Below are 19,486 nucleotides of genomic sequence, written 5' to 3' on the forward strand. Positions count from 1 at the left end.
ACTGATGGCTTTGCTGGTTATTTCAGCAGAAGTTTGACAGAAGTGTATCTCAGCTCCCTATGTACATGAGAAAAAAATTAGACGAAAGACATTCAATTTCATGATGCATTAATTATTTCAGGGTTTCATTGACCTTTGTTCTACAGTAATCTTGGAGATTATTTTACATCTCCAGTATAAGTATGCATCTTCCACTGAGAGTGTTCCACTAGAATTCTTTAGCTGATTTTAAAGTTTCACGTACTTCTAGTTCAGAGCTAATAGTATTCTCTTGTTTATGTTTTTGTACTGATTCTGAAATATGTTTTATTTGCAGGGATATTAAACCAGACAACATCTTGATGGATATGAACGGGCATATTCGATTAGCAGATTTTGGTTCTTGTCTGAAACTGATGGAAGATGGAACGGTAAATTGGAACGATATATTCCCAAACACCTTTTCTTCTGTCCTTTGCTTGTGACTAAAATATGTGCTAATTAAAGAGAAAAAGTGTTTCAAATGGAATGGTAATGGTATTGGTATGCAACTAACCTCAGTTAAAAAAAAATAAATAGAAGCTACATACTGCCTAGACTTGCTGTTTGTTAAAGTTTTTTAAATGCATATATCAACCCAGAAATAAATAAAGGGAAGATGCACTATCAATACAGAATGTGTGTCTGTTGGTGAACTATGAACCTCTCAGTTTTGAGCCCTGAGCTCCAATTTTTACTGAAAGTGCAAGCTTTAGTATAAGCAGGGTAAGATACCATTGATAGCACATCATCCTATTTCAGTGGTATATTTAAACTTGCAGAGCGAATAGGTGTGACAAGTATGTCATTCCAGTGTGTTAATCATGGCACAGAGTGTTACAAAGTATTTGATTTAACATATATGATTACCTAACATGTAATTACTTAATAACAACCTCAAGCATAAAAATTGACAGATTCATTCTTTCTCCCGTATTGAATATTTAGAAGGGTTTATCCAAAGTAAATTATTGGAATGCCTATTAACGAAGTGGCTTGGATGCCTAAGTACTTCTTTATGAATCTAGAAGCCTTTTTTGTATTTAGATGTGATTGTTACAACTGGAACATTAGACCAAATCTGAGTATATGCACAGCGCCAGACAGAGCAGGGTCGGTAATGATGGAAATTGATTGTAGTGATGGAATTGTAACTTCTACAGGTGCAATCTTCAGTGGCAGTTGGAACTCCAGACTACATCTCTCCAGAAATTTTGCAGGCCATGGAAGACGGAAAAGGGAAGTATGGGCCTGAGTGTGACTGGTGGTCCCTAGGCGTTTGCATGTATGAAATGCTTTATGGAGAAACGCCCTTTTATGCAGAGTCCTTGGTGGAGACCTATGGGAAAATAATGAACCACAAAGTTAGTGCACTTCCTCTTTCTGTCTCTCTCTAAGCTAATTTTTAATAAGTAAAAGGGGTAACTTAGAGGCTTTTTAAAAAATGAGTTCTTAAGTAATAATTTTGTTCATGTTCATAAATGTAGAATGTAAAATGTGTTTCCATGTAGTAAGTTTATGGTTATGGAACGCAGATGGCTTTGCTTTGGGATAAAACACTTCAAAACAAAAAATCTGAATTTGGGAAAGTGGCTGTTAGCTCACTCGAAGGAGTAAGCCTTGGCTACATTACATCACTCCTTTTGCTTGGCTTTCTTCTGGCAGATCCATTTGTTGGCTTATGCAGTAGATTCTTAAATGTTCTTCCACCTGGAGGCAGTTGTAGAGTCCAAGAATGTATGAGAGAAATTTAAATAAGCAAGAAAAACTAGAAGACATAACATTTTCAGTAGTTTCCATCTTTTGGGAAAGTCTTTTTCCTAGAAACCTTATTGCATTTGTTTAGCTCTGAGAGCCTGAGTATTAGCATATTTCTTTTTCTGCACAGTAATTTTCACCAAGAAAGGTGATTTTTCAACCTTTTCTTGGTAATAAACTATTCTCTCTTATTTTAATCTTTAAGGAGAGATTTCAGTTTCCCACTCAAGTGGCGGATGTCTCTGAAAGTGCAAAGGACCTCATTCGAAGGCTCATTTGTAGCAGAGAGCATCGACTTGGACAAAATGGGATAGAAGACTTTAAGAACCATCCGTTTTTTGCTGGAATTGACTGGGATAATATTAGAAACTGTGAGGCACCTTACATCCCAGAAGTCAGCAGCCCCACTGATACATCAAACTTCGATGTGGATGATGATTGCTTAAAAAATTCTGTAAGTATAGAACTAACACTTTGACAAATCTGCTTTTGTAATGTACCTTGCAACAAGGTATATTTAAACGGCAGTTTATTTTAGCATACATTTCCCGTTCTGCGTAACAAATAAATGCTCTTTTAAAAAAATGGTGGGGAGAATATATTCGTAGTTTGGAAGCTGATCCTCCAAATCCTGTATGTGTAAGGATGACTTGAGTTCAGTTTTGTAGAAGTCGCTGTAACTTTACACGTGCTTTAACTAACGCGTCTATTATTTGCAGTAAGAAGTTCTTAGTGTCCAGGTCTTATGAAGAATAATAGATGTATATATCAGTAGCTTGCAAAACACAGTACTTCCAGCACAGCATTGTTGGCATTTAACATTAAGTTTGCATAATACACTTTATTGTAGACCTTAGTTCATAATTGCTCACATATCTGCCAGATTTTGTTCAGTTCATTCTGACTGACATCTTCCAAGCTTGATTTCTGACTCAGGTTGAGTTTTTGGCAAGTTCAGGCTAAGTGGTTTGACCATTTTTCAAGACCAAGCCTTGTGAGAACTAAATAATTTTGCCTTTGCTAAAAAAACCTGTCAGCATTGATTTTTAAGAACGTTAGCGTCTGTGTGCTTTTGAACAGGAACCCTAACAGATGATAGGGGTCGTTAGCATCAGAGGAATGCCTTGTGTTATCTCCATGGAAATAACATTTATATTCATTGAAAGCTGCAGATACCTCTTGTTTGCATGTAAGGTGAAGCATCGTCCTTACTTTTGGTTTTTTCTGAACTGCCTGTGTGTGCATCTGAGTTCCCCAGAGCTTCCTGTGCCTGCAGATAGGCTATAGGCAGCATGAGTTGTCACAGGCCCAGTGATGCTTGTTTGCATACCCTTCCTCGAGCTGCACAGTAAAACCTGGAAAAAAAACCTTTACCAACTGACGTTCAGTGGCGGAGATGTGCGGTGTGGACATTTTGGCTTCAGAGCCCTTTCATGTAGACAAGTTAGGCAAATCACTCTGGTTGCATAGGACAACTTGCAATTTTTTCCTTTTTTCCTCAGTTTTTATACTGAGTACCAAAATTTCTGGGAGAGGTGGAAAAGCTCTCAAGCTCCAGCATTTAAAAGGTAACGAATTCTGCAATTTACAAAGTAGTCTGAATTCTCAGTGATTCTCCACTTACATCTGGTATTGCCCATCTACCTGCACGAGTAAAGTATTTTATAGATTTTTTTATACGGTCTTCAGATAACTGCTCGCACGTTATTTTTCCCAGGGGCAATTATCAGAATTTGGTGGTAGGAATGGATGCTATATGTAGCAACTCTGCCATATTTGTGAAGCTAAACTATTTTTTGGAGGTTGTTCACACTGTCTAATGTTGTCCAGTTTAGGGGCCTTCCTTTTCAGAGCCTAAGCGCCCAGTTGAGGCACTCAGCAGATGCCTAGAGCTAAGCAGTGTGAATGCTTCTCCATTGTGAAGAAACAGGGGGCTGCAGGTAAAGAAAGAATGCTCTTGTGATGAATTGACTCTTACCCATAAAAAAAAAAAAAAATGAGCCCAATACTTAATTTGCTTTAGACTTCTGAGGTGGTGAAATCAATGCTATTGAATTGTTGGAGGTGACTGCTTTTTTCCTGGAGCTTCATTTTCAGGTTCTGAATTTGAAACATCTGAAGGTTGTTTTTTTGTTCTGGCATCTGAGAATCTCTGAAAAAATCCAGGCTTAGGTGTTGAATGTTTGAGGGTTGTTTACTTTTTTTTCTTACTAATGGACACTGTATTTAATATTTCTTCATCTCAATTTCCTGATGTGTAATCTGGAGATGTTTTCCCCTGCATTATTTCAAAGACATCTTGTTAGGAGGGTTCCCGTATTTGCATTGCTATTACAGAAGTACGTGCCACAGGAAAGCCGATGAGACTTTTCTCTTTCCCTTTTTTTATTTTTATTTATTGCCAGATTTGAATGGCATGTAACAAATGAGGAATGCCCAATGCTGTGGATAAAAGGCAGTATCGAAAAGGCATGTACTTGGAATGAGACTGGTCCCGTGGAAAAATTATATCCACAGTAATGAAATTAAAACTATATGTTAAAAGCATACAGAAATGCAAAAGGGCCAAACAGTGCAGGCAGCCTTAAGGTCTATCATTTCTTAACTTTTGACTCTTTGACTCAGTAACCTTCCTGACAATGGCATAATACACTTAGATTCGGTTTATAATTTTGTCAGGATCGGAATTCATTTGAGTTCACAGAAGTAGCAGGAAATATGTATTTTGATCTGTGCCCAAGAATCAGAAAAGAATCAGGTTTCACAAAAATGAAATGTGAAAATTCACATCATTATTAAGATTTTCTGACACTTTGTACCTACCTATTTGCAAATAACCATCTTACCTACTTTTTTTCCCTGTTAGAGTCCTTGCAGTAATTCAGTTTAACGTCTGTTCCCCTCTATTTCTGTGTCATTTGATTTTGTTTACCTCAGAGAATAGAAACAATTCAAAGCCCTAGTCATGCAGTGTGTTCTTCTAATATGAATTATTACATTCCTGAGAAGATCAGCTTGCCTCACTGGGTCTCTGTAATACAGAGTCCGTGCTACTGTATGCCCTAGTAAGACCCAGGGCAAAGCTTTCAGGGTTTCTGTGCTTGACCGCTTTAACAGTGAAGTCATGCTTAAGGGAGAGAAAAAAAGAATACAGATTTAAGAATAACTTGAGACTGCAGTACAGACTACAGAATGATCCTGAAAAGATGCTTAACCTTAATTTTAATAAGCTGGTGCAGATGGGAAAAATCTTAAACTGTTGTAGTTTCTGCTGTTTTGCAGGGCTAGTGTTTTGTGTCCCCACTCCTTGGATGCAGTTACAAGATGCCAGTCTCTGTTGATACTTGGAGAGCTCTGGGTTTTTTTTGTTCCTGAATTCTTGTGAAAATGTTTAAATATTTATTCTTTCCAAAATTCATTCCTATTTTCCCCCACTCTAATCAAAATAAAAACCTTTATCATGAATATTCTTTAAATAGTTCTACATACACTTAAATAACAGTTATCTCTTACCTCACTGAAGTTAGTTAACTGTTGTCAAACTTAAAGCCAAGTATGTCCATACGCTTTTGTTCAACTGATCCTAAAGCGATACTTACTGAGTTGCGATAGTTGTGTTAAATTTGGGAATACAATTGTTGTGGTCTGTCGTGGCACTAAGACTGAAACTGTTGTTTTTATTTCTGGTGTTCACTATGTTCGTGATTTGGTTCTCTTTAATAATTTGCCTCTGTTGTGCTAGGTGGAAACTAGTGTTTGAAATTTGCATTTGTTGATAACTTTATATCAGCAATGAGCTATTTTAATACTATTTCTCAAAATATAGTGTTCTAGTTTCTATAAAACAACTCATTGATGAATGAAAGCTGTGTAAATTGTGTAAGGGGAAGAAATCGTTTTTTGCCAACGTTTTAAAACTTTGAAGTTAAAAAATATGCTATGACATTAGAGTTCCCAGTTTTTAAAGTTTTGATGTATTCACAGGCCACGTGTCATGGTTTCAATGGTTGCGTAATGGAAAACAATATAATGTCATTTTCATTATTTTTTGCCACCCATATATATGTATGTATAGAGTGAGAATGAAGAAGGATAGATTCAAGGGCAGAGTTTCAGGAAATGACTGTTGGAGCAAAGTCACTGATTATGCTATTTCATATTGGAGAGGAGGAGATATTATTATGTTTGGTATTGTTATGTTCCTGACTGAGAACGGGAGTGTTTGATTTGCTTCTACAAGCAACAGAGGATGCTTCCTAACACCCTTTCCCAATTGATAACGATGGGTTTGGTCACATCTGCTCAAAAGATATTTTAGAACAAATATAATCCATAGTTGCCTGTATGGTGACTGAAGACCATCTGCCGTATGGATTGTTACAATACTGAGTTTATATTTATTTGGCCTCTTTAAAAGTTATTCCTGTAGGAGCTTCTGAAACTGGAATCTGTGAAATAGGAGAACAAAATGTAGTAGGGAAGTAAAGAATTTTTGCATATGAACTATTTTTTATCCATTACGTATTATTGTGATTATAGTACAGAGAATGATATTCTTTCACTTAATGTCTTAATGTGTATAATGCTTGCGTTTTATTTAAATATCGACAACCTTACCACAGCCATACTTTGTTTTTATACAAACAAGTGGAAAGTTACGGCTTTATAATTTGGTCTTGTTCTTAATTGCCAACATACTCAACAGTGTAGACTTGAAGTTCTTTCACAGTTTAGCCATGTCATGAGTGCTGCTTTGTATTTATGCTGGAACTCTTCTTTTTGATGTAAAGATTTTTTTTGTCTGCTAAAAGGTCAAGATTTTGATGTAATATGACCAAAGCCACCAATGAAAATGTAATTTTGGATTTCTTTTAAATACAGTCTTATTTCCAGTTCTCTCCTGCTGAGTTTTACATGAAAACGTGTACAGCTGATTCTTTTCTTCTTTTTGTTTGGGTTCAGAAAAAAAAAATCATTATGTTGCCTTTTAAAATTTCACACCTTTTAGCACTCTCAATGTGATAATCTTCTTCTTAGGGAGTTTCTTTTGATGACCATTATTTAAGAAGGCATTACGTGAGACAGACTGAGAGAGCATCTGGAGTATAAAATCATAAACCTTGCATCTTTGGGTTTAACAGGATCCTATTAACAGGATACTAAAGAATATTGGAACTTATAATGGTTCCAGTAATCGAGCAACAGGATGGTTTTAGCCTGAGGAGAAGCTCAGAGATTTGTCTCGGGCTTGTTCTTCTTTTATCTGGCAAGAACAAGGAGCAGTGAAGGAGAAATGGTCAAAGCATTAATACGGTTAGAAAACCCTGGGTTTTTTTGTTTTTTTTTTTGTTTTTTGTTTTTTTTTTTTGCCAGTAAATATCTGACTTCTGTTCTCTCCAACAGAGAAAGCCTATTCAGAAATGGGGTTGGTAAATCACAGGCAGAAGCCCTGCTGACTGAAGAGCGGGGAGGAGCTGAAGAGCAGGGAGGAGTAAAGGAGAGAATAAAAGATGATACTCCTTTGTGCTAGGAGAAAGGAAGGAGTGAATTGGCTTGTAAGATCTGTAATATCCTGCTTTTCTCCAGTGATAGCACATTTAATTAGAAAATCATTTTTATACCAGCATACTGTATTTTTTACATACTGCATACTATTAAAATAGATTTAGTGATGCAGTTTCATATTTGTGTTGTAGATAAGGATGACTGCGAATCTAGTTAGTATGGTATTGTCACTAACACTTCACATATGATTAAAACTTGAACATCTTTTTTTGGTCCGATAGGATCTTACTCAATTGTCCCATTATTTTTCTAGGAAACTATGCCTCCACCATCACACACTGCATTTTCTGGCCATCATTTACCGTTTGTGGGTTTCACATATACAAGTAGCTGGTAAGTAAGAGTTTTCCAAAACTATCCAGAGGGTAGTTATGTAATAGCCTAAATTTCTGCCAATGAAACCAAGTCCAAGCAGATAACGAGGAATGTGGTTAGCTGAGGAGATTGTTGGGCCATAATCTAAAATGGTGTCTGCCCAAAAGCTCTCTGCAGGCAAGACTTCGATGCAGAGGTGTCAACACCTGGGTTCAGAGGAGTTTTATTGAGAACAGTGTTTCTCAACCAATATATGAAATTAAATGCATATGACAAAGGTAAGACCAGATGTGCGGACCCAGAGAAAACTTAGCTTAGAAAACTTTAAGAGCTGTGTTCTTTCCAGTCCTTTGGCGCTCTTGTAAGTCTGAATGGAAATCTTAAAAAAAAAAAAAGAGTTTTATTGATACTGTTACTAATGCAGTATTTGTCATGTGCCGTTATACTGCTGAATTAAAAGAAATCCATGCGCTCTACCTGACCATTTACCAAGAAAAAAAGAAAATTCCAACTGTTGAAAAGCCATGTTGAAAGGCCATGTTTCTGCAATGTGAGATGTCCTGTAGACTCCGGAAGGATTATTTGCATAACTTAGCTGTATGTATAAACGAGTATCTGCAGAACCAGGGCCTCCGTGTTTCCAATATGTGGGTTGCACACAGTTGCAGTGTCTTCATAAAATCTCTGTTTAAAATGTGAAATTAAAGAGGATTTTTGCAGACCAAAGACGACATAAGGAAATAAATATTTCAATCAGTGTATCGCAGAGTCCTGAGGAGCTGAGTCAAACAGACTAGTTTTCATGTAATCATTTTACAGCATTTGTTGTGGTTGTTATCTTTAAAGATATTTGGCAAAGTTGAGGAATTATTTTAAAATCTATTGTTATTGTGGTCTTATTAACCAGCCAGAAAGTTGGATTATTTTTTTTGTTATCTGGCTGACACAGAGTATCCTGAATGCTTGTTTTTAATTTCACTTTTATGTAATATTAAAGAATGCGTTGAAAATATAATCATGCTAAATAAAAATTAATTCAATTTCTAAGTTGAGTGCATACTAACAAAGTATTGTTTTACTGCAAATTATTTAGATAGTAAAAAACAATTTAAACAACCTTTTTTTTTTTTTTTTAAAAAAACTTTTAAATACACCCTTCTTATGCAATCTAGTACTGTTTAACTTTTTTTTCCAGTGTGCTTTCAGACCGCAGCTGTCTAAGACTGACAGCTGGACCACCCTCCATGGACATTGATGCCAGCATCCAAAGAACTCTGGAGGATAGTTTAGCAACAGAAGCTTATGAGAGGAGAATAAGACGTCTAGAACAGGAAAAGCTTGAACTTAGTAGAAAACTGCAAGGTAAAGGCATTAACAAGATCATTCAGTCACTATCTTGAGTTAGATTAAGCTGTAGTTTTGTTGAGGTATGGATTTTACTCTTGGAAAAAAAAAATACACTTCCTGAAATGTTTTTTAATGGAAAAGAATTCTCTTTATTTCTGTTGACAAATTAAATTTGAGATACTTTTTATCTAGGATGTCCTGTGTATGCTGCTTCTTATAACATTAGCTTTGTCCACACCGTGACTTGGTAACTGTGCTGTCAAAGACTTCATTCTTAAAATCTACGATAACTTAATTTGTTCAGCTGGCAATCACTAAAATATCCACTGGCGTTCAGCGTTTGAAAATTATAAATTGTAGAATCCTAATCACACGGTAGATCTTTGTGAGTAATCCCATCGATGTCAGTGATACTGTTGACAAGTATAGGTGTGTGTTGTTGTTGCTTTTTAAGAGGAGTGAGACTTGCTTTTTCTGGGGACAGGGAAAGGTCTTGATGCAGAAATGACCACGTAACCAACCGTAATGCTCGGTTTCTCAAAGGTGTGCGTTGCTCTCCATGGTTTGGAAAAAATACCATTTTTTTTTTCCTTTAGATCCTTAGAGGCATTTAATGATGTTGGAGACTGGGAATTTCTGAAATATTCTTCGTAATTTAATTTCTTACCTCAGTGCTTTTGTGCTTTAAGGTTTTGCGTCTGTGGTTCAGGCATTAACATTTGGAACGTGTACTTCCAGTACTTACTTTTAATGTACTTTCCAGTACTTAATATGCTTCTGTGGAGAGGCTGTTTGGCGTTTCTTGATTTGTCAATAATACCTTTTTGGCCTCCTGAGATGTCAGAAGTGTAATTTGTCCCTCTGTGTTTTTCTAGAGTCCACCCAGACGGTCCAGGCTCTGCAGTATTCAACAGTGGATGGCCCAATAACAGCAAGCAAAGATTTAGAAATTAAAAGCTTAAAGGAAGAAATTGAAAAGTTGAAGAAACAGGTAACAGGTAAGTCAAAACTATTAATGTGAAAGCTGTAAGAGGAAATGATTTGATGAGACCTTTTCCCTAAAGTAATGCTAGTTTTGTTTTGCTTTTCTAAAGAGATTTTTAGTCCAGCTTTACTTATCATTTTACCCTTTGCTCTTCAGTGGTAGCCCTTAAGAAGAACGTTTACTTTCTCAACATTTCGTACAAATTCAACTTAATATTCAGCAATCCTAGCCATTAATATAGAGTTGCAAAGGAGAAAGAGGATTTCAATGACTTCCGCTATTATTATTAGCGGTAAAGTTCCACTAGTTTTAAATCATGCTGTTTCTAATTTTGTTGATTGTGAATTAGGCTCTACTTGAGCATCTGTGAAACCGTGACCCAGTTTTCTTCGGAAGACTTTTGGTTTTTTCCTACAACTTACTGCAAAAGCAGATGAAACTTGTTTGGCTATTTGGGGCGGTATCAAAAGTAGTTTCAGTCCTTCAGACGTCACAGTCGCTCACGTTCGTACCATAGCATTCCTTGCTTTGTATGTCTCTGCGCTCTGCAATTCAAGCCTGTCGGTAGGTAGTAAACGGGAGGACAGGAAAGTGGTGGTGTTGCCTGTGTGCAGGTAAATATGATGGGTGAGTGCTTTAGCCTACCAGTTTTAACAATCTTAGATCGTTCTCACTTTTTTTTTTTTGATGTTACAACTTAAGCACCAATTAATTTTTTTCATCCTCGTCTTTTCCGTTGAGTTTTGCTTGGAAGGGCCAAATTTCTGAGATGTCATCACATTTTCAGTTGTTTCTGTACTTTCTTTCAGATTAGGCATTTTAGCTAATATATAATTTTATCATTGTCTTTAGAGTTTTAAAACGCATCCAGTAGTTTTGACTGCTTTAGAGGAAAGAAATTAAAAGATGAGATTTTCCTCCCCAACCCCCCCCCCCCCCAAAAAAAAAAAAACTGAAATTTTTTTTCTAACATGCATATGCTTTTCTCTAAGATAAGCTTTCCAAAAATACTTTTTTTTCCTGGACAAAAAATAGGAGACAAGAGTGAAGCAAATAACTAACAATTGGACCATGTTAGGGAAGGACAGAGTTCTTAAAAAGCTATGTGATTGTTTGTGTAAAACCCCTATCAAGGTTTTAGGAACAAAGCATAATTCACAAAGTATTCTATTATAAATGGAAAATGAAAACACCGCTTGTTCAAAGAAATGAACCTGAAGTAAACATTAGAACCTAGACTAGATGATACATATGAAACGTGAGATTTAGAACTGTCAGTGTCAGAATTGCAAAAAATGGCAAAGTACAACACCTGCTTTAAAATAGGCAGTCTGCATCTAGAAGACTGCATGTTTGTGTTAATAGCTTTTCAATTTGCTTAGTCACGACACGGTTTCTGGTAATGTTTCTTGTCCTAAAACACTAGTATTGGAGAGATACCAAAGGTTTTGGCGTAAATTTTGTCTTGTGTTTCGTAGTAGACAATTAAGAGGGAGGATTATCACCTAGGTCTTATTTTCTATCATATCTGTCTTTCCTTTAAAAGAACGTCAAACTTATTTATTTTTTCAGTTATTGTTATATATTGTGCCTTACTTCTCTGCCGTCACTACTGTAATAAACAGAGCTCTCTACGTTCTGCTAGTACCTGTGCTGTGCCACCTAAAAATCGCTTCTTGACTCTTCTAGAAATGTGGGTGAAACATAGGGGATGTGCTGCTTCTGTTGTCATGTATCTTCGCTGTCAGCAAAGAGTTTGTATGACAGTTCAGGAGGCGAGAGGAATTATATTGGAGGCATTAAGGATAAACGGCACATAGGGATTTGCCATTAGGTCTGAGGCTTAAGGACAAAATGGCTTTTTATATTTCCAGTTATTAAGAAATAATGACAAGGCCACTCAAATACGCTAAAATAAATTGGAAGGAACAGTATAGTAGATAGCTTTATCTTTTTTACCACTGCAGAAACCTGTCTCTGAAGACCTCGGTGCATTTTGGCATCCTCAAGTTTTGCAGTTCATAAACAGGAAAAGATGGCATCTCGCTGTGAGACCTGCTACTAGATTGCATTGTATTTAAGTCATATACTTATCCAAGCCCTGTTATATTTATTTATGCATAGCTCTGTTTGCTTTGTCCTGCAGTTCTCAAGCAATATTCTTAAAACGGCCTTTGGCCTGGGCTGCTGCGCTAGCAGCCCTGGGCTCGGCCTCTGCTGCGCGTCACAGTATATGGCAGCGTTTACACTTCCTTGCAGAACTGCCTGAAGTACTGCATAGTATTTAAAAAGTGAAGGATAGCAACGTTATACACAGTTCTGCTTATATATATTCAAAATAGTAGGACAAATTATTGGTGTTAATGTAGACTGGAAATGTAACATGGGTACTAATAGGAATCAGTTATGAAGTGGCAGTTGATCACTTCTGCTCAAAATCTCACTAGTCGGACCTCATTGAGTGGCCCTCCCTTTCCTTTTGAAAACCAGGGAGGTTGACAGTGTGCTTTTGCTTAGTGCGTTATAACTGGATGCAGAATAAAAGCTAGTTCAAATTGGAGATGCGGTTTTCTGTGTGTTTTCTTGGAATGGTACCAGAAGAGCGTGAGTTATCTGGGAAACGGGCTGTATGCGTGAAACTGCAGCGACACTAAATTTTCCTAGTGGCAGGGAGTAGCCAAGGGAGGTTTTGAATGAGAGGGAACAGTTTGGGCTGTAAGGCTGCGGTTCCACAAGCAGCAGACCTGACCACACAACTCCCTGCCACCAAAATGGGTTGAGGTATTTATTACCTGCCTCTCTGTCCTGCTCTCGGTTTTGTGGCCCTTCATCCCCTTCTGCGCTTCTTGGACTCTCTACTAAAAGATTCCCTCACTAAAAGAAGGAAACAACTATCCAGTTATATACAATTTAGTCAACTCATGAAGTAATTGATAAGCTAGGACAAGGTGGGCACTAGGAGCACACTAGGAGAGAGGAGAGGGGGAAGAACGACCTCTCAGTTCTAGCATCGTTGAGCTGCTCTGCCTTCAGGGAGTGAACCTTGCTTTCCTTTCCGTTGCATTCCTTTGCTTCTGAGGGTTCTTGAAGAATTTGATATGTAAAAATGCAACTATAAAGTATCCCAGTGCTGTAAGTGTGAACTGTGGACTGTAACACATAGATTAAATACTGTTAATATCAAGTGGTCTCAAAAAGTCTGTGTTACAGATGTACAGCTGGACAGTTCCTCTGTTGTGATGCAACAATTTTGTATCATTACCATAAGCATTGTTTTTGCATGTGAAACATGGCTTAACTAGCTCAGGGACGATCACTCCAGGTTGAGTGAAGCCCTGCTGGTTCTGCATCAGGACAGAGGTTTCTGTGAAGCTTTACTCCAGCCAGGTGTCCCTCCAGTAATGAGGAGAAAGTGGACGTGGTCAGAAATCTCTGTTCTGTACCAATCCACATCTCTGTTTTTGGCTTCTTGGGACCACTGGAAAGCAGCATAACATTAGAACAGCTTTTGGGTGGGACCAACCCTTCATAGAAAAGCAGCAGAATCAACTTTAAATAATATTTGTATTATTGACTTATTCAGCAGCAGGTTAGATTTTTAGCTCATTCTTGCAGGTATTACTCTCTTTGGTATTTAACGAAGAAAAAAAAAAAAAAAAAAAAGGGAAAATTCTCCAGCACAACTGATATGCCTTTTCAGATTTAAGAGAAGGGAATGTGTGGTGAAGGCAGTTAATATTGAGAAGGTTTTCCCTTAAGTAGCCAATAAGAATTTTCTGTTTCACTGTTTATGCACACCATATACTGAATTTGTATATTTATTCCTCACACAATATGTGCTCTTATTGTTGGGATGGAAGTGAAAAATGGGATCAAATAAGAAGGAGGTGGAATCATCTAATCCATCCATAGTCATTGCATAACTTTCCCAGTATATACTCGAATGCCTTATCTTGTCCAGCAATACAACCATTAAATGGAAGGCAGTCATTTCTGCCTTGAACTGTAACGAATCAGTTCTAATTTGATAAAATTGGGGGAAAAGAGAATGTTGTATTTTACATGATTTAATGGATTTTTGTGAGATAGATTTTAAAGCTAAGTGGGGGACAGGAGACGAGCACAAACCAGATGCTCGTGTCTGAATGCTTCCAAATGGAGTGGAGCTAGTTCCAAGCTTCCTGGATGGCCTTTATATCTAAATTCCAGATCTTGGTCTGATGAACTTTAAGGAGGTTTAGTTCAGGTACAGAGCTGAACTTTATGCTTTGGCCTCATTTCTCGGGTAATTAATTTAGTGTAATGTAATGACATTCTACAGTGAGAGTTTGCATATATTAGTTAGCAATATGTTAGCAACCACTGAGATGAATAGATGGGGAGTTATCATTTGCTACTCATATGTCACAACCGGCTTTTTGAGCTTCAGTCTGTTTTACTGCCTCTTCTGGAGCTGTAAGAGTAAACACCTGTTTAAGAAGGTAATAAACATGAACAAGAATTTGTGTCAAATTCAAGAGCGCCACCAGTGGGACCTTAGAAAAATATGACATTTTTTGCCTATCTAGTTTTGCAGGAAATTACAAGCTAGCATATGCTTTCAATTTTTGAGGTCAAAGTTATAATTTTTGTTCTCTAAGTTACACAAGAGAAAACTGTGAGGAATCTTTAATATTGCCAAATATGTAAAGGACAGCAATAGAGGAAGAAAATAAAGCCATGGAACAATGTAGTTCATGCACGGAAGAGATTTATCTTGGCTCAGCAGAGCAACATGTGAACTTACTTTTTTGCTGGTGACTTCAGGGTAGAGTACGTGAGACAGGCAGTGAATAATTTCTGGCACTGAGCTACATCTGTAGTTGAAATGCATTCTTTTAAAGTTTTAAGCAAGGGTCAATGAATTAAAACAGCAGTGAATATTTATATGGGTACAAGTAAATGTTTATTCATTTGCTTATAGAATTCTTGTGTTCCAGAAACTATAGCTCTTAAGAACGTATATATTCTTCTGTGTGGTTTCTCTAAGAGCCAGTCTTAGGGTTGCGTTTATGACAATGTAGCAAAAGGCTCCGAGTAAGAGTACGGATGGGTTCCTGTGTAGAGAAATACATACGATCTAAAGTCCTGCCCCAGCTGAAATCAGAGGCAAAACACCCAGTGATTTCATAGAACTGGGAATTAACCTACCATCATATATATCCTTCTTTTAATACATATTTTTAAGTAAAGTGCTAGAAGGAAAAAGCTAGCATTCTTCCCTTGCTGTCATGAAATTTTCAGGTGTCTGCTGTATTTTAGGGATTTCAGCTTTTGATATTGTAGCATTTGGGCATATTTTTATGACATTATTTAGTTGTGCCTTAGAAATATAGTTTTGTTTTGTAGATGATTGACAGTTTATAAGAAACTGCCTGTGGTAGTTTTTCTGTATTTATGGTAGTAATAAAGCAGGCCACATAAACACAAATTGTTTTAACACTAGAAATAAGTAAAATCATCTGAAATTAATTTTAACTATATAAACAGGAGAAGGCTTGCCAGCTCTTGAGTGACCCATTACTTTTAGTGTGTTTTGGGGAGGGAGGGGGGGAAGGGAGGGCGCGAGGTGGGGGCAGGAGGAGGGTACTGTTTTTAATTATGATACGTTGTCATAAAAGATGTATTATATATTACATCACAATTTTAAAAAGTCAAACGTACGTGTCATGCTAAAGCCTACAGTACAGAATGATGTGTAGTATGTGATTATTACAATGGGAAATGACAAGGTATTATCACATTTTCTGTGTTGTGTTTCAGCAAGCTGTTACCTTCTGCTCCGTTATGTTAAAAGTAGGTATGGCAGTTGAAATAGTCTGCCAGAACCAGATAACAGTAGGATTAATTTGAGATTAAACTGCAACCAGCATTAGTAATACGAGTTTCAAGCCAGTCGGGCTACGCTGGAGGGCTGTTCTAAAACAGAATGACTTTTTCCGCAACGTAGTGAGAAGTATGCTGCTTTGTCTAGATTCTGGTCAGCTGGAACAACAACTTGAGGAGGCCAGCACTGCGAGGCGAGAGCTAGACGATGCTTCCAGACAAATAAAGGCTTTTGAGAAACAGGTCAGAACGCTGAAGCAAGAGAGGGAAGATCTTAATAAGGTAAAAGCATTTTGTCAGCACCGTTTCTAAACCCCAAAGACTAGTTCACTTTTGTTCATTTAGATTGAAATAAGTATTTAATTGTAGAATTAATGAGTCGATAACAAATGTGTAATGTAATCTCTTTTGCTTTCCAACTTTTTTTTTTTTTTTTAAAAGACACAGGCATTATTTAAAGCATTGTATGTACAATCGTTAGGTGATCATAAGTGACTTAATTCTAGATATTAAGCAGCTTCATGATTCAAATTGCATGTTGGCTGCAAAGGCAGTTTTATGGCCTCACGTAAAGGTGGTAATTGTAGTGGTTAGAAGATAAAAGGAGAGAGGAACTATTCTTCTTATATACAGCAAATATAATCCAAAGTGTGGATGAGAGTAGCAGGAAAAAGATGTTCAGAATATGCCTTTAAGGAGACACTCTGTGGCATGGAAATGTTTCCAGAAGAGAGATGTGAAAAATTCCCCAAATGTGAAGACTGAAAAGTATCTTGAAATAATTACAGTAAACGTTGCTTTTCTTTTCTTTTTTTTTTTTTCCCCCTTCTTTTCTATCCCCCGATTCCTTATTTTCTTGCTTAGAACATACTGTCTGTTGTGGGCTACCTTGTATTCATGTTTAAATCACTGTGAAAATGTAATCGGGACGAAATACATCAGCCTGTTTCTCATCATGATAAAAGTTAGCCTCGTATTTTAGAGTCTACATTAAATGTTGACCTGCCAGCTGTATATAGCATTGTTTCCTTTGACCCACCCATAAAGCTCTTAAAACCTTGAGAGCTTCCAGTCTGTCCAAGAAAGACCATCCCTTTTCTAAAACAACTTGTAGTGATTAGGACCTCTTTTAACAACCTCAGAAAATGCTTCTAAATTTGTATAGATGTCAACAGTGCCAAATGTTAATTCTTCCTGCCACTCTTCTTTTCATCCTCAGGCCCTCTTTTCCTTGCTGCTTTGTTCAGCTCCACTTTGGCTGAACGTCATTAAACCTTTTAAACTGTTGTGGTCCCTCAGTCTTTGTGTAGCAGCAAAGATAGAGAACACAGGAAGCTTTGTCAAGGTATTCCGTTATAGAGTTATCACAGCACTAGCTGTATTATTTCATGTGGGCTCTTTTAGAGGAATAATCCTCATATGTTACTGGTAATCACTACAGTGTTTTGTGACCTGAAACTTTCTGTAATATTGATATTATGGTACGATGTGTGGGAACCGTAACGGCCATGCGTGGGTCCGTTTCCAGGAGCTGCTGAGGTCTGAGTTTTCATAGAGCAGTTTTCCATTCGGTTCAGGGACAAACCTTTGTTGTTGTTTAACAGCTGAGGTAAATACTATTCTTTTTACTCATTTAAGTAGTTCTTGAAAAACTAGGCCAATGGCATTTTTAATTAAGACAGCAAAGTATTTTGTATTTTAATGCGAGTGTTTGAAAGCCCTTGCACTGAACCTGTAATAATGGACCAAATTCAGACTTGGTCTGAGTTGAAGCGGTTTTGCTGACTTCCGTAGTTTAAAACTTGGCCTCTTTCCTTATGTATAGAAGCATGCGATCTGTGTCATAGATGCATTCATCAAAAGAAATGAGTATATGTTTCTGTTCGCTCTGGAGAAGGTCTCAGATGCGCATCCAAAGACAAAATTGGCCTTTCAGCTTTCTAGGTTTATTACTTAATTCTTTTTTTAAACTGTAGGAACTGGCAGAGTCTAGTGACAGATTAAAATCCCAAGCCAAAGAGCTGAAAGATGCACACAGCCAGCGGAAATTGGCAATGCAGGAGTTCTCAGAGATGAATGAGCGGCTGACAGACTTGCACTCTCAAAAACAAAAGCTTGCCCGCCAGCTCCGAGATAAGGAGGAAGAAATGGAAGTGGTGATGCAAAAAGTAGAAAGTTTAAGGCAAGAGTTACGCAGAACAGAGAGAATAAAAAAAGAAGTAAGTAGTAAGAAGACTGTTTAGAATCTATGAAATAGTAGTTGTATGTAAGGTTTTCTGACAAAGTAATTTTTTAAAAAAATTATCTGTAAATTTTTAACTCTTTGATTGTCATTTCAAACAATACCCATTTTATTTTCTGTTCTACGGATTTGAAATGTGCAGTTTAGTGTTGAAGATTTGTCTCATGTATCAAAAACCACAAATAGGTTTTGAAAAATGTAAAGTAAGAATCCTATCTATTAAAAATGTATGTACTTTTGTAGCTGGAAGTTCAAGCTGAAGCTGCAGCTGCTGAGGCATCCAAAGACAGGAAATTGCGAGAGAGAAGTGAGCAGTACTCTAAACAGCTGGAAAGCGAAGTAGAAGGGCTAAAGGTTAGTCTGTTTTGATATTAACACCTGCAAACTTACTAGCCAACTAGGACTGGATCTGTCTGATTGTTTTCAGATGTAGGACAAAAAGGTGTTGTCAGTTTGTCACTTCACTTGATGCTGAATGCTACTACAAACATGAATCATGTTATTGTCCAGAAAAACGAGCATTAACCTAATGTACTTTTCAGACCAGTGTGTTTGCTGTTCACCGAAGCGTTTCTCAATAGAAACATCTTACCTTTCTTGATTTCTAACCAATTTGCTTCCATAATTAATTTGTTTAACTTTACCTGTTATAAGCAGATTTTTTGTTTAGGATGGATGAATATTTGAAGATAAACTTGCAGCCAATGCACATTTTCTATAGAGGTGTTTTGTGCACTGTGACTTTCTTTAGCATATAAGCCAAAATAAAAGTGGATTTCTCAGTAACAGATGTCAACTGATATAACTGTAAAGGAAAAGCTTTAGTGTATTCTGTATCTCAGTCAGAAGTTGAGACATTTAAGCCCAAGAGGAGCTTTGAGCGTGAAGAGTCTTGTTTATTTTGATAAGATTGCTCGCATATATGTATGTTTTTAGAAACAGAAGTTGAAGTAAGCCAAGAGGGTTAATGGTTATTTTATTCCATGATTTAGCATTGTATACAGTATTCTGAAGAAATTAAGTTTTCTGAAAAACTATGCAGGTGATGAATAAGAAAGTTTTATAGTTTCCACATGAGGATTGCTGTTCATTTACAGCAAGACCCTGTTCCTGAAGTTTCACCCAGTAGGGAGATTCTAGATGTTTTGTATAAAGTGTCAGACTAGATCTATTCTGGCCTTAATTTAACATGAATAACAGTTTTGTTATTGCAGTTCTGTGGGACATCAATCAACATTAAGTCAGTGCTCAGGAGATTTTTTTCTTTTGCACACATTCTTTTATTTCTTCTTCCTCTTAAGTGGAAAAAAAAGGAAATACGTTTGTCATGAAATTTGGATTCATAAAGCTTCTACATCTGTGAATTCAGATTGCTGTCTGAAAATTAAGAT

At 37.0% G+C, this 19,486-nt stretch overlaps 1 protein-coding gene across 8 annotated transcripts in view; it reads left to right on the top strand.

Moving 5' to 3' along the window:
• Positions 1-19,486, top strand: part of CDC42BPA (CDC42 binding protein kinase alpha) — a 200,241-nt gene that overhangs the window by 110,033 nt on the left and 70,722 nt on the right. For 7 of the 8 annotated variants that reach the window (XM_068940120.1, XM_068940121.1, XM_068940122.1 and 4 more), the window contains exons 7-15: positions 317-410; positions 1,182-1,382; positions 1,982-2,230; positions 7,595-7,674; positions 8,852-9,018; positions 9,879-10,001; positions 16,002-16,135; positions 17,830-18,072; positions 18,339-18,449. In XM_068940120.1, the coding sequence (XP_068796221.1) occupies positions 317-410; positions 1,182-1,382; positions 1,982-2,230; positions 7,595-7,674; positions 8,852-9,018; positions 9,879-10,001; positions 16,002-16,135; positions 17,830-18,072; positions 18,339-18,449 (1,402 nt within the window). The remainder of the gene's footprint in view (positions 1-316; positions 411-1,181; positions 1,383-1,981; positions 2,231-7,594; positions 7,675-8,851; positions 9,019-9,878; positions 10,002-16,001; positions 16,136-17,829; positions 18,073-18,338; positions 18,450-19,486) is intronic. The other variant, XM_068940123.1, reaches the window with a different exon arrangement.

This window comes from Struthio camelus, chromosome 3 (assembly GCF_040807025.1).
Source record: "Struthio camelus isolate bStrCam1 chromosome 3, bStrCam1.hap1, whole genome shotgun sequence".
Taxonomy (NCBI): Eukaryota; Metazoa; Chordata; class Aves; order Struthioniformes; family Struthionidae; genus Struthio; species Struthio camelus.